General features: G+C 41.8%; 1 protein-coding gene across 1 annotated transcript in view; it reads right to left on the bottom strand.

Moving 5' to 3' along the window:
• The window catches only part of KIF26A (kinesin family member 26A), a 95,195-nt gene that overhangs the window by 61,976 nt on the left and 5,582 nt on the right, over window positions 1–27,637 (bottom strand). Inside the window, exon 3 of the mRNA XM_062494764.1 lies at window positions 340–840. Coding sequence (XP_062350748.1) covers window positions 340–840 — 501 coding nt within the window. The remainder of the gene's footprint in view (window positions 1–339; window positions 841–27,637) is intronic.

Here is a 27,637-nt window from a genome sequence, read left to right as displayed (position 1 = left end):
TCCCAGAGCTTCAGGTGTGACAAACTTGGCCTTTTGTGTTTTTCTAAAGGGGTTACCAGGTATGTGACAGATAAATAACATCACCTGCATACACAAAGCTAAAATAGGTGCAAAAACATCTGAGGAAAGGATCCCACCATGTGAGATAAGAAAGTAAATTCCTCGTGACATCTGATAGAACATATTTCAAAGCTCTTTAACCCATGAAACAGGGCTTAGAATACCATTAGCTGATCCCCACAAAGATAAATATGGCTAGATCTCAAACTTTTTCTGTATCTCTCTGTATGTCCACACACATGCAAACACAACTCAAGCAGCTGAATTATCACTACTTACTAGACAAGCCTGAGGGAGGAAGCTGTTCACCCTGGAGATACTCCACATGCCCTCGAGGTACTGCTGAGCTTGGATGGTGACAGAGCTCAGGGCACCACTGAGACCACTGGGGGCCACCGTCACTTGAACGCTGGAGTTGGGAAAACTGCCCACGCCTTGAGACCAGGCGAGTCCTTTCTTCCTCTCTGCCGCAGAGAAGAGATTGGGCGACTTTCCAGGCTGCCTGCCCACCTGCCCAGCAAGGAGTGGCAGGTCTCTCTGAGAAGAGACAGTGACCATCCTGGGTACCATGCTGGTCACTGCCCCAGCACCGGGCAGGAGGTCGGGCATCTCTGGGTAGCTGGCTTGGCTGAGGGTGTGCATCATCTGAATGGCTTCCTGCTTCAGCTGATTCAAGTGAGTGGCACAAGTTTCACATCTGCTCTCTCCTTCATTCCTGTTTTTCTGTAAATAGTCAGGCACTTGAAGCTTGTCAAAAATTAAAGCTGATAATCGTGGGTCCTAAAGAAGTGAAGAAAGGGAGGGAAAAACACCATACTCAGTTACAGCAGCTCAGAAAGATAAAAAGGAGAGGAAAAAATAAAAGTTCTCTGATTTGCTCTCCACTCACGGAAGTCCTTTAAATCTGTTCTGAGCAACTCTCAACATTTTTCCTGCTGAATACCCTAACAGGCCTGCAGATTAATAAACCATAAGTGAATTCATTTGTATTAGACCCAGCATGAAAATTATCATCGGAATTAAACAGTGGAGCTGCGGTGCTCTTAATAACTGCTCGTTCTTCTAATTAACTCTCCTCTGGAGACATCTAAGGCACCCGTGTTTCCCATGCTCAGGAACAATGTTAGTTGAGATGCTGAACCTACAAATATCGTAACTTGATTCAAAGGCATACCTCCATTAGAAAACCAGGAAAATTAGACTTGAAAGTATTTTTAAAAATTCATACATGACCTGGTAAACATCTTGCTGCCCTTACCCTCAGAAATGATTAATCAAGTGGCATAAAAGCCAGTTTACATGGTGCTGCCCACAGGACTGTTATTTCTGATCTTTGCAACCCAGATGGTCGCAATATTCCCTTCCGCTACAGTTGCTTTAATGAGAAATAGATTTGAGGCCACAGCCATGTGTGAATGTGTGACAATGAACACGCTAAGATGCTGATTTAAAAGCAACACCTATTTTGTTTCCACAGAGCAACTCCCCACCACCCCTTGGTTAGTTCATTTTAAGGCTGCTAAGACATTTTAAAACCCAGCACCGTGTTTCCACTTCAGAGATAGAGTTACCTATCTCCTGAAACACACAAATGCCTTCCCATCCCAGGCCTGCTACTGTAAAGATTAGTCAAGAGATTAAATCCAGCCCTGTCGTAAATCTGCTATCGAGACTAACATCAGGCTGTAAAACTGACCCAACTTCACACAGTCTGATAGAGCTCTCTAAACAATTAAGGTTTTAATGAAATCACAGCACAGCCAAAGGTTTATCCAAATAATTATTTTAAGTGAAAATATTTAATTATCTTGTTAGTAAGTAGGACACACATAGCTGGTAAATCAGCCATCCAACATATGCTGGGGATATCCCCAGATTGGCACTTGTTTTTAAAAATGTATTACTTTGTATAAGTATAAGCTGCAATTGCTCTCTAGGAAATGAATGTCCTATTAGAAAACTAATTCTGGTTTTAATTACAATGCACAATCAATAACATTCTTTAAAGAAATCTTGGCACTGGTGCTTTGGCTTTGCTCTGAATTCAGAAAGTATTAAAATACTGCTTAACTTCTGCAGCAGCAGCACAGAATGTATCTCATGTTCAGCTGTTGGACTACTCCTGCAATAGTTTTAATCTCTCACAAGACACAGTACAGTGTTGATAGAAACCACTGTAAGTATATCTAGCATCACATTATTCCACAGCCAAAAGCAATTAACCAAAGTCACTCTTTCCACAATAATCTAAATTATTGTTCATTGACTTAAAATAAAAAATACTTCTCAGGCTAAGAAAAGCTACTCCTGCCATTGACTGAACAATAAATTGATTCACATTAGTGAACCAGCATAAAAAGTGAAGAGTAAGACACTGCTTCATTTTTGTCTCTTCTCTTTATTGAGGTTTAGGTCCTGCTAGAAATGCCTTTGAAGTTGCACCATTTGCTTACCCTTATGAGGAAGAAAATTCTTTCCCACCAAACCTCCCAGAAGATGGTAATACTAAATTAAGAGATATTAATCAGGAAAAAAAAAAAGTAATTAGTATTTTAGAAACTTTTTTTCTATCCCTTCAGCAGAAAGTGCTATTTGTTAGACTTTTAAAAAACAGAGACTCGGTGCTGCAAAAGCACTACTTAGCCTCGGGCAAAACAAAGGCCATGCAGTCTATCTCCCAAGAAAAACAAACAGCACCGTGCTCAGTGCTCCTCAGAAACTTCTCCAAGGGAGAGCCCTCTGAGCAAATACTTGCAGAGCTGAGACACAACATCTATTCAAGCAGCCCCAGAACACAGCATCTCCCAGCACCGGGTGCCCCGTCTGCGGCCAGGCACATCCCTGGGCTCACTCCTTTGATCCAAGTTGGGCACACAAGGAAGCACCTGCACGTCCCAACTGCATGAGCCTCATCTGGCAATGTTTAAATTGCTATCAAATGTCAAAAGTTTCAAATAAGCAATTAAAGCGAATTACTAGGTGAAACAGGCTTCTCATTTAAAAGAAATTACTTCTTTTGATGTAAAGAAAATTAATGACCCCAATTCTAGCTCTATAAACACAGTTTACAGCATAAGGCAGATCAGTCAGGCCTGTCTCGCAGTTACAAAGAAATCAAGTGGATGTCATATTAAAAGGGGGAACAAAAATAAATTTTAAAAATATATATATATTTAGAAAATTACACAGAGCAAAGCTTATAGGCACATAGCATGCCAAATTTTAACCTCATGATTTATTTATATTAAAAAAAAATAACAAAAAAAAGGGGACATCTCATTTCCAACGCTTATATTTTGCCAAGCTTTACAAGGAGCCTCTTAACCCACACATCCAGCCTCTGTGACCCCCCAGTTTGCATTGTGGCCAACCTTCTCCAGCACCTCAGGGAGGGCCCTGCTGGATAGTTTGATTACTTTTATTTTTCCACTGTGAGAGACAAAAACACCTGGCTAATGGTTGGGCGTGAAGGCCAGAGGAAACACAAGTTACTGTTAAAAACATTAACCATAACTTAAAAGTTTAGCCAGCCCCATTAAAGAGGTTTTCCTGCCCGGTGACAATGCCTGCTCCAGGGGAGCCCCTGCTTGGGCAGCTCAGCAAGGCTGCGGTGGAAGTTACACTCTCGTGTTTAACAGAGGGAACAAATAAAACCTGAGTGACCAAATGTGTGACACACACGTGGGGGGGGTGAAACAGCCAAAGCCATCCCTGCTACAGCTCCAGGCAAGCCAAACAAAGGGGCTGTGCAAATCACTGAGGGGAATGACACAAAAAATTAAACACACAACACACAAGCCTCTGTTCCAAAACCTCTTTAGTCTGCTGTGCTACAAAGAACATGATTCTTTTGTTCCTCCTCAGCATAAATAAACTATGCTGTCTTTGTCACACCTACTTTCCAAATGCTCTTCTTTCCTCCTGAACAAGCAGGATAAGCAGAATACTGTGATGCTGTAACATTCACAGCTTCCCCACCCACTGCAGAAACGAAAACCCTAATTTCAGACTCAGCTTGTTAACTTTTGCATACAAGTTTTAGATACTCAAACATCACAGACTGTTAGAATTGTAAAATAAATGGTCCCCCTAGGAACTGAGGAACCCAGCAGCCCCCAGCAAGGTCAGGGCAAGAGATAATTACACGTTCTTGTATGAGGACAAATTTTCTGAATGCTTGAATTTACCACTTCTTTTCAGCAAGCAGTTCCTACAGACACAAGCCAGCTTGCCAACTGCTGCTGGGAGATTGAACACACGCATGCAAACTGCCCACATGAGAGGAGCTCAGAAATGCTCTGCAAGTTCAGCTGAGCAGGATGGCAAACTTGGAAAACCAGGGTTGTGCTCCCCCTAGAACACACGGCAAAACACCCATTTCCTTCAGCACTGGAGCGTTTAGCCTGAAGCCTGCCTTCAGGCATTACCGCTGAAACCACGAGTAGGGAAAAGGAGCACAGATCTGAAGCACATCCAGCAGCTTGCACCAGCGAGAAGGGAACAATCTGAAATTCAGGCTTCCCTCTCTGGTGCAACATCTCAGCTCTGCTGCCTCCCCAAGAAAGCAAGGGAGGACCCATTGGGTCCTCTGTTAGCTACTGGGGCAACACCACATGCTGCGTGTGGGGCACGCACACAAAACCCACAGTTCACAAATGTACAGTACTACATCCCCAGACCACTGCCCTTGAAACTACAGACATAACTCAAAGCAACTGGGATGTGGCCAAAGGCCAGTATCTACAAAAATCCCTGCTACAGATCAGACACCGAAGTCATAGCCAGGTTCTGAAAGCACGATGCACAAAATTACCTTCCTGGACCTGAACTATTCTGAGAACCTGAAGCAGTTTGTCAGTGATAACGGCATTTAAATTAAATTATTTTTAAATTATAGCTCAACCTGTAATTTCCAAGTACTTAGAGTTTGCAGTTAGATTTTCTATGCAACTACCAAGAAAGAATAGAGAGCTTTCTTCCATTGCAAAAGAGAAACAAAGATACGAGCTTTGAATCTTACCTGCAGCTACTGACTTTTAACTCCCAAACTAAGCAAGAGAAGAGGAGGCAGAAAAGCATCTGGATTCTCACTTAAGAAGTCCCTGAAGTAATACCCACCCATCTGTAACCTAATCCTTTCAGCAAGGAACTATGCACAGAGTGCGAACAAACGATGATGAACAAATGATGAAAAGTCAAATTGCCAACAACCACCCTCAGTAATTACCCACAATTTTGCCTGGTATTGCTTTTTCTGCAGTGTGAATGTACCCGGAGCAGTATCCTGAATTGAACTGAAGTCTTGATATAATTTAAGAGAAAGAAGAATCACTGAATGTCATACTGAAATATATAATTAAATGCACACTGAGGTGAGCAACATTTCAAAAGGATGCTTTTGGAGAAAGGAATGTACTATCCCAGTGCAAAAGAATCAATGTTAATGATTTCTTTGTCTTAATTGTCCTTCCAGATCTCTGCCACACTGCTTACAAATTAGTTTTTATCTTACATGACATTGTGAAATATCCCCTGATATCTTCTATATTGATAAATACCTTGAAGGCTGATGCCTGCTTTAAATTATACAGCAGTCATTGTGCAAAAAAAATAAAAATAAACATAAAAAATAAGAAAGAAGCTCTATATTCAGCAAACCCAGAGAGTGTTAATGTAATCAAGGAAAAAAAAAAAAAACACAGTGCTAAAGATTTTTTTTTAAGAGAAGTTTCCAATTAGCTGACAAATCTCAAGGGAGTGAAAATATGAGTTTTAAGTCTTCAAGTAACTCGTGTTGTGAATTCATTCAGTCACTGACCTCATCTTATCAGAATATAAACAATCAAGGAAAAACAAACACATGAAGCTTTCACAAAAACAGAATTCACCTGAAGTCCCATCTCCTGCGGGTTAAGGGTATCTGGATCTTGCAGTGTAACTTCACTGTCCTTGAAAACATTCCTCTGAACAAGCAGGAGAACAATCCACATTTCCGAAGTGAGCAAAATGTGCAGGCATTAGGAAAAAAGTAGATACATTTTTAAGGCCGAATTCCATTCTGACTCTTTACAGTAATGTCTCACTGCCTTTAGGTGGAAGGTTAATTTAAGCCAATGGACTGTAGACCTCTTCCCATTCTATCTCCTAGCAGGATTGCTTCAAATCTCCAATCCCATTATGCTTTTTCCAGCCACAATGTGAGGTAGCGCACACAGACACATCCCCCTGACGCTACCCAGCTGAGACTCAAACCAATTTCTTTTCATCTCTGGCATCCCAAAGACTGGGGGGAAAAAAAAATCCAAGTGCATTTTTTTAGTTATAAAAAATTACACGGTATCTCTTTTAAACAGCGCCCATCTTTCTAACAAAGACCAAGCATTGCAATAAATCTGCTCAAAACCGTATGGCCCCGCACTAAAAACGACTGCGCTGCGTTTAGTTATTCGGCAGCTCCACTGAACTCTATTTATTTCCATTTCCTGACCACTTTAATGTACTTCAGTGGCCTGCAGTAAAGTTAAAGCAATAGGTGTCTGTCATAAAGATGAATAGTGCTATTGGAATGCATAATACAGTGGAAAGAGGAAATGAGAGCAATCTGGTTTATTTACATCTCAGGGTCCCATCAGCACCTCAGCCCACCTCCCTATGGCTTCAGCTGCCTTTCCTGTTATCTTGCTGTATGGTCCCCTGCAATGAGGTGGCTTTTAACCTCTCAGAACCAGAGGGGATGAGCTGATCTCCCAGATTTGCTTTCATGAGCTGGCAGAGTACTGGAGCAAACAGGCACGCAGTGTGTTCAGTGCAAAGAAAACAAAATAAAGGTAGTGGTTGCCATTTAAATTAATTAAAAGACACAAACAAAATAAAAGACCCCAAAGAGATCTGCTATCACCGGTAAATTTAGATCAACACACAGGAACCTGACTACTTCTGAAAAACAGTAATTACTGTTTCACAAAATATTACTTTTAATCTTCTTTCTTTACAATCTAATTAAACAGATATTTTACTTGCCTTTGGAAAATGTTTTTCTTAATTTCATCCAATTTTAACATTTGGTGTGTTCTATAAACTACACATCCAAACTAGTATGCAATTTTATGCTTATTTTTAATAGTGTATGACTTCATTTAAAATTTATGACTTTTAATTTGCATGTTTATTGTTGGTTTTAAGTAATCTTTTAATTTTCCCTCTTGGGTCTGAGGCTTACTATAACTTCACAATGTATATTCAGTAGTGATTTTGTTCATGTGAAAACACCATCTTCCAACACACATTGTGTCTTTTTTCATTTCCCTCTTACTTCTTTTTTAAACCTTCAGAAAAGTATTATCACTTGGAACAGGAGCAAGTATGTGTAGAAAGAGTTGAGTATCTATCACCACACAATACTTGGTGTCTGAAAAGCCTTTGTTTGATTCTACTTTCAGAAATAGCCACTTGGATGAAGCAGACTTTCAGAAATTCAGACAAAAAACCTCTTACAGATATTAGATACTTTTGTTTAAAAGATAAAGAGCTTTCCATCCCTAATTATTTTTTTTCTTTGAAACCAGAGAATAAATTTTGGTTAGCCTATGAGCACAGTAAATCTGATTATAAAAACTCTGCCTGTTAGAGTCACAACTGCATAAAATGTCACAGCTTCTCTTTCCTCTTCAAAGCAAACCAAGTGCACATGGGTTAGAACAGCTAGTTGGGAAAACCACGCTGTCTGATGTCATCACATCGAATGCCACCAACTCCACAAACAGTCTCACTTCAGTGAGGCTGCCCAGGTAATACAATAGCTCTGAACATCAGCATAGGGATGAAAATCAGAGCACAGCGCCACTACACAGAAACATGCTGCCTTGTCAAAATGCCACAGAAACACCAGCTCTTAATATCATTTCATGGGAAACAAAAGGCTGTTCCTGCTATTAGAATTCAGTCGACAGCCTGTGTTGCCAGAATTACAAATTGCACTGTGAGCCTGGTGAAATGGACTCCCTCACTGATGAACTCTGACCAGCAACCCAGCCCAGCCAGCCCAATGGACTGGGAGAGGAGACACGCCCCAGATGAGATCTTCAGCATGTTTAAGTGATCATAACTTCATTTGTCCCAGCAGAACCGTGCCCATTTGTATCAGACAGACCTTTGATGAGAGAGTTCAAGAACAGCTGGACACCAGCCACAGTGAAAGCAACTCTGGCTTAGAAAGACTGCATAGGAAAAAAATAGAGAAAAGTGCTTGGAACACTCCTCTGTATACGAACCCTACCACTTTTTCAGTCCAACCATCTGAATCCAATTAACAGAACACTCAGCAGCAGAAGTTAGGGAGTGGACACATTTTCCAAATGAACATCATTAGCATAATGCAGATTTAAAATGAACTGTGGAAACCAGCACTTGGCATTGGATCACACTCTCTTGGTGTCTCATTCACTTGCTCATTTTATCAATTATTTGGTAGATGAATACTTGAAGACTATACAGAAACTATTTAGCCTTCACAACCAAAAGGCTGCCCATTGTGCACTCCCATGCATGCTACAAATTACTGCATACAGTGCACTGTTAGCACTCCATGCAGTTTTCATTATTACAAAAGTTGATTTCACTTCTTCTTCATCCTAATTAAGTTACAGTGCCTTAGCTTAACTGCTTCACAAAAGAAAAAAAAAAAAAAACCCAAACAAACTAAAAACCTCCTCAGCTGAAAAATTTCAGAATTACATAGAATTTAGGGAGTACTGTAGTGGAGTTGAATTTCAACTTTTTCTCCTTGCCTGGACTTAATCAAGATTAAATAAATAAATAAATACGTGGATCCCAAGAGATATCTGCTGGTGGAGGACACTGCCCAAAGAATCAAGTGATCCTCCTACAGAATCTCATTAGGGTGAGATATGATCCCAGCCAGATAAAACACAGCTGGAAACAGACCATTTGAGGACTGTCTACAGGACAAACAGCAGTTTAAAAAAAACAAGAACATTGTAGGAAGTTAAAAGAGTTTGGTTTATTTAGTTTAGAAGAGTGAAAAGTAATCAGAGTCCTCTAGTACAAAAAGTGGTCACAAAGAGACTGGTGACAAATCGCTTTCTTGATCCACTTGGGTAAGGAAAATAGGAAATCATTCTACTTTTAAGCAAAGGTAACTCAAGAAAAACTATCAAAGGTGAAGGAGCATTAGCAGTTGCTACAGAAGAGTGTTGAGAAATCTTGTTATTTTGAGAATTTCTGAAGAGCAGGTGAAAAATATCTATGGAAGGTGATCAAGAGATAGGTGACCCCATTCCAGTGGAGGAAGCTGGACTACTTTTTAAAGATCTGAAGATCATTCCCCAGCCCTATGGTACTAGTTTTGGAAAGAGGAGTAACATATCTGTGCACAGACTTGCTGCTCGGGTCCAAGTGTCAGAGACTTCAAAATACTCCTCTACTAAAATGACTGTTAGTAACCTATACTTATCTTGCACACACCAAGTTTTCCAAATTGCATCATTCCTATATTAATTTCATACCTCTTGTCCTAGTTGTGACCCTCTATACACTCTGAAATATTCTGTCAAATACAGCCCATCATCACCACACCCAAAACTTTATCATTAATTATGGTACATTTTTATATCCCACTTTCAACCTTCCTTTACAGATACAAAGTACAGAATTGCTACATTTTGTTCCCTACAACTTCAAGGACCAGTTTTAGGAATCCAAATGAGATGCCTAAATTAGAACGTGCAAGTCCATCTACTCTTATCTGTCCATCTCAATGGACATCAGGTAAAAATGGTGCCCCTCAGGGTCCATACTGGGACCAGTGCTATTTAACATCTTTATTAAGGTCAGTTGAGTACAGCCTCAGCAGATTTGCAGATGACACCAAGCTGAGTGGTGCTGTTAGCACACCTGAAGGAAGGGATGCCATCCAGAGAGAGCTGGACAAGCTCCATTTGATGGGAATCTCATGAGGTTTAACAAGACCATGTGCTGGTGCTGCACCTGGGTCAGGACAAGCCCCAGCATCAATCTAGGCTGGGGATGAACAAACTGAGAGCAGCTCCCAGAAGGGTTTGGGTAAGAATTGCCTTTATCAGCCCAACAAATCACTAATGTGAGTGGAATGACAACAGCCCCATGATCAGAATCAACCTGTAACCCTCTCCTTAGGAAGCCCTGCAGTGGTCCTGTGAAAACTTCAAGATGTTCAACCTCTCACCATTCAAAGGACTAGTGTAATCAAAGAGGATCAAAAATCCCTTTGCCTAAGGCCTGTCTTCTACAACCATAAATCCATGGGGCTTTGCCCACAGGCAGACAAAAACCCACTCTGCCCATGCTCAAAGCATCTCAAAAGCCATGTTAATAGGGTTTATAAACTCTACTAAGACATGGCATATAAACATATTAAACCCATGCGCAAAGTGAGTTTGCGTCTGTCTATAACACATGCACACATAGACGTGCCCACAGATGATTAGCAAAAAATACCTCTGCAAACTCTTTCAGGCTCCTCACACACACACAAAACAAACCTTGTCTCCCCAGACACAGAAGCAATCAAATACCTGGCAACAACTTTCAAAACCCTTTGAGCCAGATTCTATTAAAACCAGCAACTAAGAGATGAAAGGCTATAGCTCGTCCTACCAGTCACACTTAACAAGGCTCTTAAACATTTACTGTATCTAACATTACCTCTATAGAAATTCCACAACTGTAGACAATGCCTAACATCATAGGATACATTTATGTTTCCGTTCAATTGAAGGTACTACATGAAAGGATGTTTTTATTTTAATTTGTGTTCTGGGACCTTGGAAAAGAAGCTGCCTCATCACCTGCTGGAAAAGGCCAAGTACAGAGGAAGAAAGTGTTCTTTTAAGAATAGAAATTACAGCCCCAGATTTAGACCTGGGCCCTAAAGAAATCCATGGCAACATTCATACCGAATGCAAAGTCATTATACCCCCCTCTAAACTGAAACATCCCTGTTCCGAATTTCAAATTAGCAGTGAACTCTTTTACCAGCCTGCCTCCCCATTTCATAAAATGCCCACAAAATGCACTTTTGTAGCTGTTGGGTGATGACTTAAGTTACATCTTGGTGTGGAAATTTCCCCATTCTTTTTAAAACAAGGTTTTCTGGCATTATGTGTCAAATTTGCAGTGAATCTAAGAATATCATGCCAACTAAGTTGCCTTAGTATTATCATTACAGATGTAAAAACACATTTAAAACCAGTTGTGTAATCATGTCTTGCTAAAATCCTTAGAAAATCTGACAGCTTGTCAAATGGCCCCCATTGTGGGCAGCACTGAACCAGTTCTAGAGATCAGAGTTAAGGAGCAGTGAAGATAAGTACCTTGTCCCACTTCCTGCACATCACAGCTCTGCTAATTTCAAGCATGAGAAGTAATGACCCTGACAGGCTTCTTTAATGAAAATAGATGCTTTAATATTTTAAGAAACACTTTTATTTGAGCCAACGTGTCTTCCAAACCCACAGCGCTGCTGAAAAAAATAATGTTTTTGAAGTACACAATATATGAGTAAAAAACATGATCAAGCAGGTAGGGACAGCAATTGAGGATATAAATCCAGAACTGACACACACTACTCTTTGCTCCTGTGACAGTTTATATCAGCAGGGCCAGAAACTCTGCTCCCAATGGTCAACTTGAAAAATCCAAGTGGCTTATTCCAGAACTTTCAGCACCATTCCAGGCAATGACTGTGCGCTGTTAATATTTGATGTATGCTTGCAGCTCCAGTCTCAGAGAATGCCATTATGCAGGATATGCTCAAAGATGTGTGTTTTACTCCACATGCCTGATGCTGTGATTCACAGGGAAAACCTGCACAGAAGGCACAGGCTGGGATGTTACTGCTCCAAGCTCCATCAGCAAACAGTCACTGAAATAAATTAACAACAGCATCTCATAGAAGTCCCTGCACGAGAGTGTTAGGCAAGATTTATTCAAGATTACAGTCTTTGGAGCAATTCATCAGAATCAAAGGTAAGCCAAAAACTGAATAAATGAAAATGCTACCAGCTAGAATAAGAAAGCAGCATGGCCAAGGCAGCAGCCACATGACAGCCAGAGGCATCTCCAGAGCAGTGAAAACAACTGTCCACAGAGCTTGCCAATGAGCCAGATGCTACTGCTGGAAGGAGGGTAGTGTTGATATAAACTCAGAGATACGAGATGCTTAACACCAAGAGCAATCAATCTTCATGATTCCCCCATGGCTGCCAATCGTTGCTATTATGCCACAAAGAGATGAAAACAAGCTTCATAAAACACATGTGGATCCTACATGAGGAACTCCCTCCACCCTCCCCTTACCACTCAGAAACAAACCCACAATTTGGGTGTAGCTGTAAATGACCTGATGCTTTTCCTGAGTTAACAACAGAACCAGGAAAGAATATCGTCGGCTAAACAGTGCACTGTACACACCCTGCCAGAAAACCAATGAACTTATCATACTGTATAGGAAATTCCTATCTTCCACATCAATTAGTGACCCAAGAGTGATTGATTTCAAAATCCCAAACCTGACTTACAAAGTGACTTCCTCTGGGGCCAATTTTCCATTACCCAGCATGTGGAAAATTGCATACGTTCAGTGCACTATGAAAACCAAGGAAAAATAAGTGCTATTTAAACACCAATTCTACCATGCCTCCACATTCTTGCTTTCCTGAGGGAGATGCACTTTTGACAGCTACTTCCTTTCCCTGCCCCAACATCCTATCTGCACCACACACCAGCTGGGCACTCAATCAAAACAGAAACAACAACAGGAACCAGCAGCTATTCATTACAATAGGATCAAAACATTTCTAGGCACTAGTGCTTCGCCAAGTTACCATCCTTGAAGACCTGCCACAATCCTCCTCTTCCCTCCTGTCACAGACACCATTGCTGAAAGTGGCACCACTTCAACCTGAAGTACCACATTTTGAAGATCACAGCTTTTGAATCAGAAGCCACGTCTCAGAACTGCAGGAGGCAATGGAAGTGGGCAGCAGAAAGGTGAGAAAATTACCTGGCCAATAACACAGGCTGATGTTTGTTCTTTATTCCAATCAAGTTAACATTAGCTCCAGTCTATAAAACCAGGATTGCACTGCACACTACCAGGGTAATCACAGAAACAGCACCGCAATATGATTACTGAGTGCTAATTACATCTTATAAAGAGTTAAAGACAATCAAGTACACGTAATAAAGATTTATATGCAGTTTTTCACTGACCTGAAACAGCTTCATACATTAGCAGGTTAATATTACTGTAGGAACAAAGCAAACAGTTACATCTACATTATAAAATACGTGAAACCCAAGAGCCAGATGTTGGGTCCTTTCATCCAGGAAGCAATTATTTAATTCCTGGGAAAAGATGATCACTCTCGTTGTTTCATCTGTACATAATGTATCTCACAACCAATCCTGCCACTCTGGCCTGGTCTGGGTACAAATCTGCAGGACTGCACAGGGTCATGAATCAAGGGTCTCCTTTTCCTGCACTGCGCTTCTGGGCACTGAACACAGAGCAACTGAAGATATCCTCAGTCTATATCTGTATCTCCCCATTCATGCACAGCAGCACAAACCCCAAGGAGGCTGTAAAGAAAGACTGTGATTCCCCTCACATCCTTCCAGGAAGGCTGGTTCTCCATGGGTAAGCACAACAGGGAATGCCAAGGAGTTGCCCACCTTCACCGCAGTTGCTGACCTCCAGCTCTGAGGCACCAAGGGTCCACCCGGGAAGGGCTCCCTGCTCCCAGCACCATCAAGAACTGCTGACCTTTGGTGAGTCGTTCTGGCCACACCATCCTCATCTATTGTCCATCCACCCAGATAACAGCACTCATCACCTCTCAAGAGATGGACAGTCAACAGCCACCATTAGCACCCACCCAAAGATCACTGAATACCTGATCACACAGGACCCTGCACAGTGAGCAATGCAGCAGTTTTGCTAACTATACTACAAACAACATAACTGAAAAAGCACATCCCTCTGCAAGGCTACTCCAAGGCTGCCACTGGATAAACCAGACTGAGCACACCACATGTAAGGTACACTCCTGAACAAGGCACAACAGATAGGAGCTCTTAATAAACACAGCCATTAACTAGGAAACATCCCTGCAGCAATTAAAAGTTTGCAAAGTACTACAAGGTACACCTGGTTATTGCTCTGACATCTGCTTAGGTTTTCTGTGTCTTTGTAAGTGGTACCAAACAGGAAGATAATTGAGTTTATGGGCATTTCATGACAAAAATGACAAAGTACTGCTAATTGTTCATGAAAAATGGTATAAAAACTCAAATGAAGCACATGTAGTGTTTGAAAAGCTTAGAAGTTACATTTTATAATGAACCATATATGACCAAATGGTGTTTCTCCTACTAAAGAAGAAAATTATTCTAAACTAAGGATTTCATCATAAAATGAGAGGAAATTCACAGTCTGAACAATTGCAGTTGTGCTGAGCACATTTTAAGACATATGGCAACTTTATAATGGTCATCAGGGATGAAGAGCTAAAATTCTGTCACAGATTTTGAGTTTAAGACATTTCACATAAAATTGCATATCTCAGGAAACAAATTAATTGTTAAGTGTGCATCCTCATAATGCTACAGACAATATTTGGCATATGTAAATATGACTACCTCAAAATATGAATGTTATTTTTCAGTACAATTACCCAATCGTTTTAGAAAGGCTCCAAATAGGTTTTTAAAAAGTTGTGTGAAGGCATCATTAAAAGTAAACAAATATAACAAGATCTGCCTTAACTTTATACAGAATTACTGCAATATAATTCAGCCACAATATGTTATCCAGTGTTCACAAGTAAATGCCCCAATTACTATTGTAAGTCTGTCATTTAAATAGTTCCTTCCTGTTTAAAATGTGGAGAGCCAAATGCATTTTCCCACCACTAGGTATTGTGTAAGACTTCTTTCTCTTCCAGCAAGCTGGCTGAAGATGGATGAGCTTCCAAACTGATATCATTTTTAATTACATGTTTTTCTCTCATTACTGATTTCCTAAACATGTCTCTAATCTCACAGTGAAATCTCTGAGCGCAGTAGGTGTATCCACATACATCATGCTCTTGAAAATTAAAATGAGATAATGATCAGGACTGCCATCACAACATAACCTGAAACAAGCAAAATACATGAGAGGTGATACAGACTCGTAAGACTCTGATCTCGAGTGTTTCTGGAAAGCAGCAGCAATTGGATGGTTTCCATCCTTCCTGTAGCCCCTCCTGGAGGCAGTAACAAAACTACTGCGGTCTAGGAGAGGGAGATGCTTCAGCCACCTCCCACCTTGCATCTTCCACCAGGCATTTACAAGCTCGTGATGCTCCCTTCCCCTGACACTGCACCAGCAGCTCCTTCCACCTAGGTCAGTCTCCTGAAGAGGCTGCCCTCTCCAGGAGCACAGGAGAGCAGAAGTGTTGGAGGCAGCCACACCCATCAGACAGGTAGGGAGGCACATGCCCACGCAGGTACCAGGAGGGGTCACACCCCCAGCAGCTGCTGCTGCATCAGATGCTCTCTTGGCAGGAACTGGGACTATGTATAGACCCGTCAGATTAGGTCAACCAAGTGCCAGCCAGTTATTCCCATGGGATCCCTTCCATTCCTCAGATTCCACTCACTACCTGAAAGGCACTGCACACCTAAACAGAGTTGCAGCATTCTTTAACCATTAAACCAGCAGGGCAAAACCAAAGCTATTTGGGGGCAGGGGGGAGAGAGGGGGAGAAAAGCAAAAGAAAACAAAAACAAAAGGGTAACTGTCACAGGGCTTTTTTCCCAGCTAAACACTTCACACACCAAATTCCTAAGGGAGTGATGCTTTCAGCACATCAGCTGCCTTCTCATCAACTGACATTTCCTAAATAAAGGAGGAAAATCCTAGAACTGTTCAGAGTGGCTGACATTTAAGGAATCAAATAAAGCAAAACTAGATATATCACAAGCACTTGAGTTTATATCTTCTAAGCAGTCTTAAAATATGTCACAAGTATGATTCTGCCTACTCACTCAAAGAAAAGGGATCTCTGCTGTTTTGCAGCTAAAAAAAGATGAAGGTAGAGGAATAGAAATATGGTTGAAGTGCACACACCAGATTAAAGCTCATAAAACCAGCGCATATCTAAGGAACACCAACACCAGGGCTCTGGTACATATGCATGCAAGTCACTAGTCTGTAATCGCAGGCAGATCAAAATGCATGTGCTAAATGGGGTAAGCTTATCTAAAAATGTAATGCTAGCTGAATTGCCCTGGGCCCCTAGGGATGCCTGCAGCACAGCGTGAGTGGGCTGGAGTTCAGATGTTTCACTGTATTCACACATGCTGCTGTGGAAGCTGAATGATGGAAAAACTGCACAATTTCACATTTTCTTCTCCAAGAAATACAGTCCACAAAACGTCATCCTGTTTTTACCTGCTATCCATCCACTAACAAAGACCAAAAGCTTTAAATCCAGCCTTAATTTCCTCAAGAACTTGATGAACTTCCTACAAGATGCCTGGCTCCTCTTGAAAACAAACACTTCCCTGAGCTTCACTCAGCAGAGGGAAGGAAAAGCTGGGGGATGCTCCCACTTTCTTCTTCCCATAGCATCTTGGAAGGGCCATGAAGAGGATAGCTACAGACCCAAGGCTCCACCAGACCTTTGCTTTTTCACCACCCACCCCATGCCTGGAAGCAGCACCCACCTGGGAGTCAGGATGAGGCTGAGCTGCACAACACAGTCCTCGACCTCAGGTGGGAATCCACTGACCACCAAGGGCAGGGTGAGCCTTTCATGTGACTCTGCTGGGTTATGACTGAGCTCCTACTCCTTCTTAGTTCTCATTAACATTGCTGACACCTCCTTTACAACCAGAGGGACAGGTTCTTTATGAGAAGCCTTCCCCAGTTCATGTCTTAATCCACACACTGAAGCAGGTCAGATTATCTACACTTATCAAAGACAACATTATGCTTCATAAGCTATTTTTCTGCTTCAGTAGGGAGCAAGCACGTTTTATTTCTTATTATGTTTACCCATTACCTCACCAAGCTGCATATTATTGTTATTCTTTCTGGGGCTCTCCTAGAATAGGAATGCATAAAACAGGATTTCCTCCAGCTCTGCATACCTACTTACTCCAGAATCATTAATGACACAGGACTGGATTGAACAAAGACTTAACATCAAATGAGCATTCAAAACAGTTGGGAACAAAAATATATCTGCCTGGAACGCTGCATCTGTGTTTTGTCTTTTGAAAAATGACAATGAGGCAAAAATTTGTTTTCAAGACCACTTTTACAGGGATGTTTTCATGAAAAAAAAGGACTTGCAAAACACTTGCATGTGGGACATGTATCCCAGTGGGCCCCAAATTAAGTTTATAGCAGTTTTTATACATAAATCTGCAAATCAGGTTGTCATCTTTCTGGAGATCAGATGTAACTTAAGTGCTGTCAAAAAGAATTCTGCAGGAAAGACCCAAGAGCTGCACAAGAATCCTCCAAAGACCCAAATCCAAATTGTCTTTCATATGATAACAGGAAACAGCTCAAATACCCAAGGGTAGGTAACTGTCCTCAAAAAGCAACTCAGATTTTTTAAATACCTCTAACCAATATTTTAAGGAAAACTTATACATGTAAGAAAAATACAGGTGATACTGTTCCAGGATTTCTAGAAATTAAGGATACTGCCTGGGTTCAGTGTTTAGCATGCAAAATAACCTTGGCAATCTCTCAAAGACCTCTGTATGGGTGGTGTACACAAAAGCATTGGCAGCCAGCAGGTTGGGAGGCAATGCAGGGATGCAGGAGGAGAAACACTACAGGCTCTGTGTAATGCTGTCAGCTCCCACCTGCCCCAGGACATTTCCTACCTCTGCCTACAGATTCTCCAACCACTAAGTAAACAGTCTTTGAAGATAACAAAGCTTATTCTAATCTCTTACTGATGTCACTCCTGTATTGTACTCAACTGAGCTACAAAACTCCTGGGTTAACTCACTCTGTAAGATCAGGATTACTTTACTGTGCTGTTGCACAGACTTTAGGAATCCTGTTCAGGTACAGAAAGAAATATGTTTTTTCCTCAGTGAATCTATGTTTTTTCTCACTGAATAACAAGACATCTTTCAGCTCACTCCCTTAACAGCAGGTGGACCATTTCTTACCATTATGCTTAGTGAGACAGCCTTCCCAAAGAAAAGCACAAGCAGAGCCTCTTTGGAAGGACAGAATGCCATGAACAATTTTATAACACTAGCAAACATGGACTTTTGCTCCAGTGACAAGAAGGAAAAATCAGATTGAGCCTGGAACAGTGTGGTGTGATTCTTGGAGTGGTCCTGTCCTGGGCCAGGAGTTGGACTTGTGGGTCCCTTCCAACTCAGGAACTATGATTCTAGCAAGAGAAATTAAAATAAAAACCGTAAAAAGAAAACAAAAAAGTAGAGACTTCAAATGAATCACCTCAGAGGACAATGCCTTTGTGTTCTCACTTGTGTTCACTTCCCAGGGTTAAGTGTTCTGCATTTCAGTTCTTCAACTACCTACTCCACACTTCTCACTGTACCCAGTCCTCCAAGAGCCAAACCCTCCCACAGGAATAAAACACTCAGTGAAGAACTCGGGGTGAGTCAGGAAAGCCAGCCCTGCACATAACACATCTTTCATGTCATCAAGATTTGGCAATAAGAAGCTGAAATCCAGCTAAGTTCTTACAGCACAAACGGAGCTATTTTGCTTTTTGAGCTGCATGTGCTTATGAGCAGACACGACCAGAATAATAAAAGAACACATAGCACAAATCTGAGAACAGGAGTTCAAGCTGTGCCTGAATATTCACATCCTCTGTCAGTCCCAAAAGCAAGTTTCTTTTGGAAAGCCTGAATATTGTCAGCCAGAGTTTTTTGCCTCTTCAATAAGCTTTATCATAGCTATAAAAAAATAGATCCTGGCACTATTACCACACACATACACATAAACAGGTAATTATGTTCCCAATGAACAGAAAAATGAAGGGGATAGGCTGGAGAAAAGCAGACAAAGGTAATGATACCAACACAGAGGGATGGATTTGGAATATAGACACTGACCAGTTCTGCAGTCTGGCTTTCTCTGCAATTCACCCATGTAAATCAACTGAAACTGCACAGAGCAAACAGGCTTCATTTTCCACCTGTTAACACAGGTTATTGATTCCACTGCCAATAAAAGAACCACAATGCAAACTGCTATGAAATGAAAATCCAGTGTCACATGTAACCGGAGACAGAAGTAGGGAGATGTACATTCAGGATGACGCATTGCTGGAAATACTCTTCCCTAAACCCAGCTATGGCTCCCCAAAGGGTTGTTACCAAAGACATGACTACTTCCCACTGCCAAACTGCCCTCAGGGAGCCAGTAAGGTGTTGCTCCTTGTGATCAACTGAGCAAATGCTGAGCACAAACTCCACCTTCCACACAAAAATCAGAGAAATCCATTCACAGCCTGTGTTTCACAACATGACAGCATGAGAAACTCTCTCAGCCACATAAATATTCTAATAACTTAGCTCTTTGTAGAAATCTCATATTTTGAACTTGAATAACAAGTAACTTCACCAGAGGTCAGTCAAGCAGCAGTAAGACTGCACAAGGTGGCAGGTTAAAGCATCTCATGTGTACAAGAGTACAAGTATGAAATTCAGAAAGGGCCCCCAGGGATCCCAGCGCAAGACATGAAGATGTAATTAAAAACCATAAATCCATCAAACAACAAATATGTAAACTTAATGTATTAACTCGCATCTTTTTCTTCCTTGAACACATTTGTCTTACTCTACACTCCTTTTTGGAGCCTACACATAAAAAATTGAAAGTATCAGAAAGAGTATTTCTTAATGTGTAAAAAGTGAGTATCAATAATAAATGTTTTTTACTTTATTCTTATGGGTAATTGCTGAAAGAAGCTCTCTCAGCAGTCTGCTGAGATTCTGTGCATATTATGAATTATTTCAACTGTATTTCCTCTTTACAAAATCCACAAAAGGATGATATCTTACAGTGGTTCTATGCCACTCAATCATCCACACAAAATTACCCTTGTGAGAGCTTGCTGGAGGAATGTCAAATGTATCTACCTGCCTTTGCAACAAAATCTTCAGAGAAATACAAACAGCTCACAGTTTACAGGTACACAAGTTACACTAACACCTGAACATTTTAACTGCAGATTCTGGATTTAACTTTGAATTTCAAGCTACAGGCAAAACAGTTATAGGCCAAATCCTGCCCCATGTTTCATCCACAGCATAGCTTTCAAGATAGCTTACAAAAGCTCTGCAGTACCTGGAGATCATACTAAGGTACATCTTCTAAAAAGGGTATTTTGGACAAACCAGCCCTTCCATCTTCTGCTCACTGACCAGAGAAGTAGCACCAAGCATTGCCCAGAAATGACAATGGCAAAGACATTTGTCCTTCACCTCCATCCTTCAAAGGCCAAACTTTGTAGAGCAAATTTGTTTCTCATCATTAATGAGTATTTCCTTGGAACCAGGTTTCCCAGGGCCATGCAGCACTATGGGAACACCATGGGTGACCCAAGAGGAGAAGAGTCATTGAAACAACGATGACCAGATTTCCTGATCGTACAAGCCACTTCTTAGTCCTCAAGTTTCTGACAATTGTTCTGACTGTCACATTCCATAGTCTCTGGAGACAGTCTCTGGACAGGTGCCACCAGACTGGCATAGTGCCATTGATCTCAACCACTTCAGCTGTCTCACCTCCTCCAAAAACACTCAACAGCATCACATGTACCCTGGGCACAAACACCATCCCTGAACTCCTCAGGAGCCATATAAGATGCAAAGGCACCAGGCAACCCCTGAAAAGAAATTTTGACTTGATAAAGCCATATGCAAGCTGTAGGAAACTGCTGTAGTCCGAGATCTAGGAGAAAGCTGGGAATGCCAAAAGGAGTAAATACATGCTACAACATACAATACAGTGAGAACAACATAAGGTAATGAAAACAGAATACAATACAAACTGAGTATATTTAACATCCCAAATGAATTCAAACACAAAGCCAAATACTGCCCATTTACAGTATAATCAGCACTGATGAATTTATAAACACAGACAGCAACACAAACCATGTTGTAACAAATGGTATGCTGCAATACAACAGGAAACACATTTAAATATAACCTTTTGAATGCTGTCAGAACCAGGACTAGTGCTTCTTTTGCACTGTTCATGCTAAAAGCCAAGCCTATGCCCAGCCTAGCCAGAACTATCACATTTCAGTTTTGTACAGAAGGCCTCCCATCCCATTCACCCAGCAGTGTAAAATCCCTCAGCAGCATCAGGGGAAGATTTGCTAAGACTAAACGAAAACTGATCATCTTCCCACAGCTGTCCAATGCTCCAGTCAATCCTGCACAGGTACTGATGTTTGGCAACAGCAGCCCAGCCCCAGCTGAAACTCAGAGCAGCTTACAAACTCCAGGAACACTGATCAAAGACAAATTTCAAGACTTGACTCAAAGAAGGAGGGTTGTACTCAGCTAAGCCTCTTTCTGTGAGCAAGAGCTGAGACTTCTCTGATTCACTGTACATTAAGGTAATGTATACAGCAGCCAGATTCTTGGTGATAAAACAAACACGCAACAATGGCATTATGCTGCTTAAAATAGATGGATATATTTATACTAAACACTTTTTCTCCAACATGAGAATGAACATCTGCCAGCTACATCTTAAAGGCTCAAGCAGCTTCAAAACAAAGTCAGCCCAAAGAACTATAGGCCAAAGATTTACATTTCCTTCAGCTTATCCTAGAAAACAATATATTACTCCTGCTAAGTGACATATTCCCACCATATTCTAAATGATAGCAATAATAATTTCAAACTTTGCTCTTAAGTTCCTCTATAAAATTTAGTGTCTTTTTCCATCTAAAAGTACAACATTTTTAATGAAAAACTAATAATTAATACACCTTGGCATGAACTCCAACAGCAGTAGAAGGGACTGAAGCCACTGAGAGCCTCCAGTTCACATCACATTTCCACAAGGCAGCTTTTCAGTTCCATCACAGGGAGGCATTGTGCAGTATGAAGATAAAACCCTTTTAGGTACCATCAGCACAGCTCTAACCCCTGCTCCCTGAGCTGATCTGATACCTGCTGCTTACTGAAGCTCCACTTCAACTAGACACACACCACAGACACCTTCAGTCTCCTTCCACAGCCACACCACTCCTCTCCTGGTGAACTAGCAGATTTTCAGGACTACCTGGTACTACCTTCACAATTTACCTGAAGTCCCTGGCTTTTTTAGCTCTTTCTGCTGTTGCAGGGACCCCAGTTCCAGAAACCCCTCCCTAACACCTAACCTGAAACTTCAGCTGTAAATCAGAGAGTCCACTATTTTCTGTGTCCCTGTGTTATATGTTCTTATTATGCATATTACAGGAGCAGTCAGCTCAACTAACAGCAGTTGATGATGCTTAATGAGACAAGCAAGAGAGTCCCCACCACAAAAAAAAAAAAAAGTTTTTACTGGAAGTGAACAAAAGATGGAAGCATTTTCTCTTTGCTGAGCAAAAAAGAAATTAAGCCCATGGATATTCAGCTGCTTGCTCAAATTCACAGACTCAGTGACAGATCCAGGGATTAGTTCATATTTTGCATCCCTGCAGTGGGACAATTCCTATTAGGAGAGGCAGCAGGAGGAATGATTCTCCTTGAAGTAACGCCCAAGTTGTCTCCCATAAGTCACTATACAAAATTAATAGACACTTGTAAAAGAAGTCAGGTGGGTCCCAATCATAAGCACAGCCAGCAACAGACAAGATTCCCACCCTTCTAACAATGCCTTCCACTTGGGGATATACTAGACAGGTAAATACAAAATAGTTATTCCAGTGCTGCAGGTCTGCAGTCAGAGGGCAAGGAGACAAATCCAGACAAGTTAAATTCCACTGACTTCCAGTAAATAATAAAGAGCAGATACACTACTTCCAACGGGACAGCTGCCTGCCATACTCAGTGTGACCAACTTCTAAACAGATCTAGTTCCTGAAGGTAATCCAGTTTTGAGAAAAGCAACAGTATCAGCATGGAAAAATACTCCTTAAGATACAGAGATGCTTTCAGACAGATTCTCCTCATCTAACCAGGGTGAAGCAGAATTTCTGCTCGCTTTTCATGACAAAATGTTCATATGCCAGCTGAAAACCCAGGGACTAACTGGCTTTTCCCTACATCAGCATCTTCACTGTGGCAAGGACAACTCAGGCCTACAGAATGCAGCTGTACTGGGGTACCCAAGCAGCTGGAGACACATGCAGCAACTGTGAACATGGTGGGTAATCCTGATCTTGGGGGTAAACACAAAAAAGAAAGAAAATCTTGGTGGTTTCAGTCATCCCCACTCCTATACCCTGCAGTGTCAGATCCACGGCAGCAGCCACTATCAGCTGCTGTGAGCCAGGGAAGAGGAGGATGACTACTGCCTCCAACAACCTCATTGCTAACAAGTCAGAGGTTGGGATCACTGTAGGTGGAAACTCTTGGCAAAAACAATAAAGCAGCTACTACATATTTCAACAGGTTCAAAGTAATCTCAGATGTTCGGAGCAGATGCTCTTTTCCACCCCCTGGGATTTTGAAATGGTTTATGTGTTTCCTCCCTTTCCCCTAATAGGGCAGGGTGCTGAAGGAATTAGCCAGAGAAAGAGCCAGAGAAACACTAATTACCCTCAGCTACCCAGGAGACCACAGTACCTTCAGCTAATTGTGCAATCCCCACTCCCCCACTTCAGATCCCCCAGTGAGAAGGTCTCTTGCCTCCAGCATCCAAACTGCAAGATAATCCATCTCACCTGTATTTTAAAAGGGCATGCTTGAAAATCCTAAGTGTCTAAAGCAAACTCATTACAATTAGTTTCCGCAGCCTATCCTGTCACACAGGGAACGACTGCGCCGCGTCAAAGAGTGGAACTGCTCGTGTCAACACATTTGACACAGTGCTGTCACTAACCCTGTTATTAGACTGCACACATACCTGAAATCCACATCTGAGCTCATTGCCTGGAGCACTCCATGGCCAAGTCTCTGCAAGAGTCTCTCTCACAAAATTAAATATTAAATGTGCATCTTAAAAAAATGCCCCGTAGTTTCACATTTATTAAGTAAGACATTACTTTTCCACTTACGTGTTTTTGAAATGTTAAATACAGAACATTTTAAGGCACATTTAGTGCTTGTAAAGAGTCATGAAAATTGGATTCCTCTAGAGAGCAATCTGTAAAAGACAGCTCTCCCACTCAATTCCCCTTATCCATATCAACCTAGTTGTAGAAAGACCTCCCATGAAAATAAGAGGAGCCCCTAAGTAACAGAGGGCCCCAAACTTAGCCAAGACTCAGCTGTGTCACCATTGTGACTCCCAAATTCCAGGCAGTAAGAGCTGATGCACTAACAGAAAACAATGGGCACAGGCAGGAAAACTCAGTGAAGCCAGGGACTGCTCCTAAAAGCTTAGGCCAATTCTACGTGCGCCTCAAGTGTTGCCCCCATATGCTCTGAATCCTTGTTCTTTCAGGGAAGCATGATCCTGCAGGCAAACAATCAGGATAAAGTCCTCTTCCAGGGTCCTCCACATGCAGCACAAGCTCCTGGAACACCCAACAGTGAGGACACAGGTACTAGCAGCCAGGGATCACGTGAGCTCTCCTTGCCTCAATTCCAGGCCATCAGAGCAGCCAAGGCGGGAATTACAAAGCATCCCTGACTCTCACACTGTCAAGAGTACAGTCCTCAATCCCATGCCTGTCCTCTCAGCCTGGTTTTCCAAAGCAGTAAGAACTACTGCATGGTCCTTCTTCCCATCCTTCTTACTGACAGCCCTCCTTAGTAGCTTTTGAACTTGTCAAGTGACTTTAAATTTAGGTAGAAAGTTCAGAACAAATTCCTACAACTTCCACAAATGATGAGAGATACTGGGCAGTAGCCATGTGTTATTAGTTGCTTGGCAGAAGCCAGATATCCAAGTACTGGCTTACTGTCAACCCCACTGTGTGCAGCTGCAGAGAAGATGCTCCCTCTTATGGAGCCATCTGGGACAAGGTGGGAACAGCTGGGATTAATGCAGAAGGATGGGGAGAACAAATGCAGTGAACATCCATCCTACCAAACCCTCTTTCCCTGGTTCTGCTGCTGGTGGAAACGTGGGGGAGTTGTTTAGCTTACAAGAGAAACCCATAGGAAAGAGCCTGCCCATCCCAAAACTCTGCTCTTCATCTCCCCTTCAGGTGATGCAATCAGCAGCACACACAGATGTGCCACCAAGAGACCATCACTTTGACCAGAAGGAGGAGTGATAAAAGTTCAGTCCAGCAGTCTTGCTTGGCATTTGCACAGGTAAAACACATATCCATGTAAGCAGCACATCTAAAGCCAGTGCCATCTTCCTTTTTTTCCCAGAGCACCAGGGATTCCTCCAACTCTGGCTGGTGTAACACCAAGCCCCGACAAGGATACAGCAGGCTAGGACTTGCTTAGCTCCCTCAAATGATTCATGGTTCATCAGCAACAAAGGCATAACCTGTCCTGGTCACTGAGGCTCCCTGCAGACCAGGGCTGGGTACCTTTGTACCCAGCTGCAGTTTACCCAGGCAACTGGGAATGCAGGACTTTTTAGATATTGAGGAACAAAAATTGCCAACCCCATCAGCAATACAGCCACACTCTCTTCTTTGTCCTTCAGGCCCTTGGAAGCCATTCAGTGGTGTACCTCATGTAACACACAGTGCAGATAATGCAATGGGGGTAAAAAATTAAAACAAAAGAACAGGGAAGAAAAGAAGCTCTTAAAAAACTAAGCAAGAACTTCCTGAACACAAGCTATAACACAAAATGAATGCTACTGCCCTGTTTAATGTTGCCTTTAGCACCTGCTTGCACTGGCAGTAGGTATAGTATAAACTGCTCAGGCTGGGGGGTGTCTGGGGGTGAGGGTGGATGAGGACAAGTGAAATGCGGTGTCTGAATCCCTGGGCTGGGAGAAACATGATCATCAAAGCTAATCACTTTCAAAGTGAACTTCTGCTGGTCTTGGCCTCCTTTCAGTACCAATAAAAAAAAAATCTTCCACTACAGTGTACCTGGGCACAAGCATTACTTTTCTACAACCAAAATATTTACACCTGTATAAATCCCTTCTGTGGATGTAGTTGCATCCGTGTGTGTATTCCTAACACCAGGAGAGCTTTTTTCCTCTGCTCATAAGGGATTAGCTAAAACTATTTTACAGTAGTTATATATCCTAAAGGTTATTGCCTGCACCAGAGGCAGCACAGAGTTTACTTCCAGAAATGCAGCTACAGGAGCACATCTCTCATACTGAACAGTCCCTGCCTCTCCACTTCCTTCTGGACACACACACCTCACTCTGGCATACACCTCTTCAGAAATGACAGCATGTTTGGGTTTCACCTAACAGGGGAAATCACACAAATTGATTAATTAGCATTTGTGAAGCACAATGAAGAATTTAGGTGCTAAGTAATATTATTACTAATTTAATCTACATCCCATTCAGTCCTCAGTGTCTCCCTGAAACTGCCAACAATTATACCAATTAGTGGTAATTGTGGTTTGTAACAAGGCTATTTACCAACTGGGAGTGAAACACAAGACCACCAACTCATTTCCCGTGGATTGTCCCACAGCTGCCAACAGCAACAACTTCCAGGCACAGCAACCTGCTGCTCTCCACTCCAGTCAGAACTCCGGCAGGAGAAGATCCTGCATCCCATTACCAACTCTCCAGGGACACAGCCTGCAAAACTTTCAATTAAGGATAAACCAAGGCACCTTGTTTTTCCCTCCTACATTAGTTCAGTACATGACCCAGTAACTGATGCAAACACTGCACTACCAAAATGTTAATCTGGGATAATTTCAGATTAAACTTTGCTTGGTTCCATCCACACTTAATGAAAATCACATTTTGATTCACACACAGCAGGCCTCACTGTGGTGGAAAACTGTAAAGGCAGCAGCAATACCATGAAGGGAATTGAGAGTGTAGGATGCAGTAAATCTTGTGCTTGGGAGACTGTTTAAAGAGTTTTAGCATAAGCAAAGAGGTGTATCTTTTTATCAGCTGTCCACAGAGATTTGGAGGACTTTGAAGAGACAAAAACAACTAATAGTATTCTGTAATCAATGCACATCATCTGGGCACTGAAACTTTAATTTATTTCTATATTTTAAATACATCTAATTGAAAGGATAGCAACACAAACTGTATGAATCATAGCCCTCTCAAGTAATTAGATTTGTTATCCCTGCAGACTGCAAACAGTATGTTGGTTTTCTATTCTAATGTGAATTCAATCCCTTGTCAGCTGCCCCACACGAGAATACACCTCCACTCTTTCATCAAGAAAGATATCAACAGCAGGAAACTAGCCCTTCTTTCATCTCTGAGGCACCCACCCACCTT

This window comes from Cinclus cinclus, chromosome 6, assembly GCF_963662255.1.
Source record: "Cinclus cinclus chromosome 6, bCinCin1.1, whole genome shotgun sequence".
NCBI classification, from domain to species: Eukaryota; Metazoa; Chordata; class Aves; order Passeriformes; family Cinclidae; genus Cinclus; species Cinclus cinclus.
The sequence above is the reverse complement of the archived record's forward strand: the minus strand, read 5'-3'. Positions and strand labels throughout refer to the sequence as shown.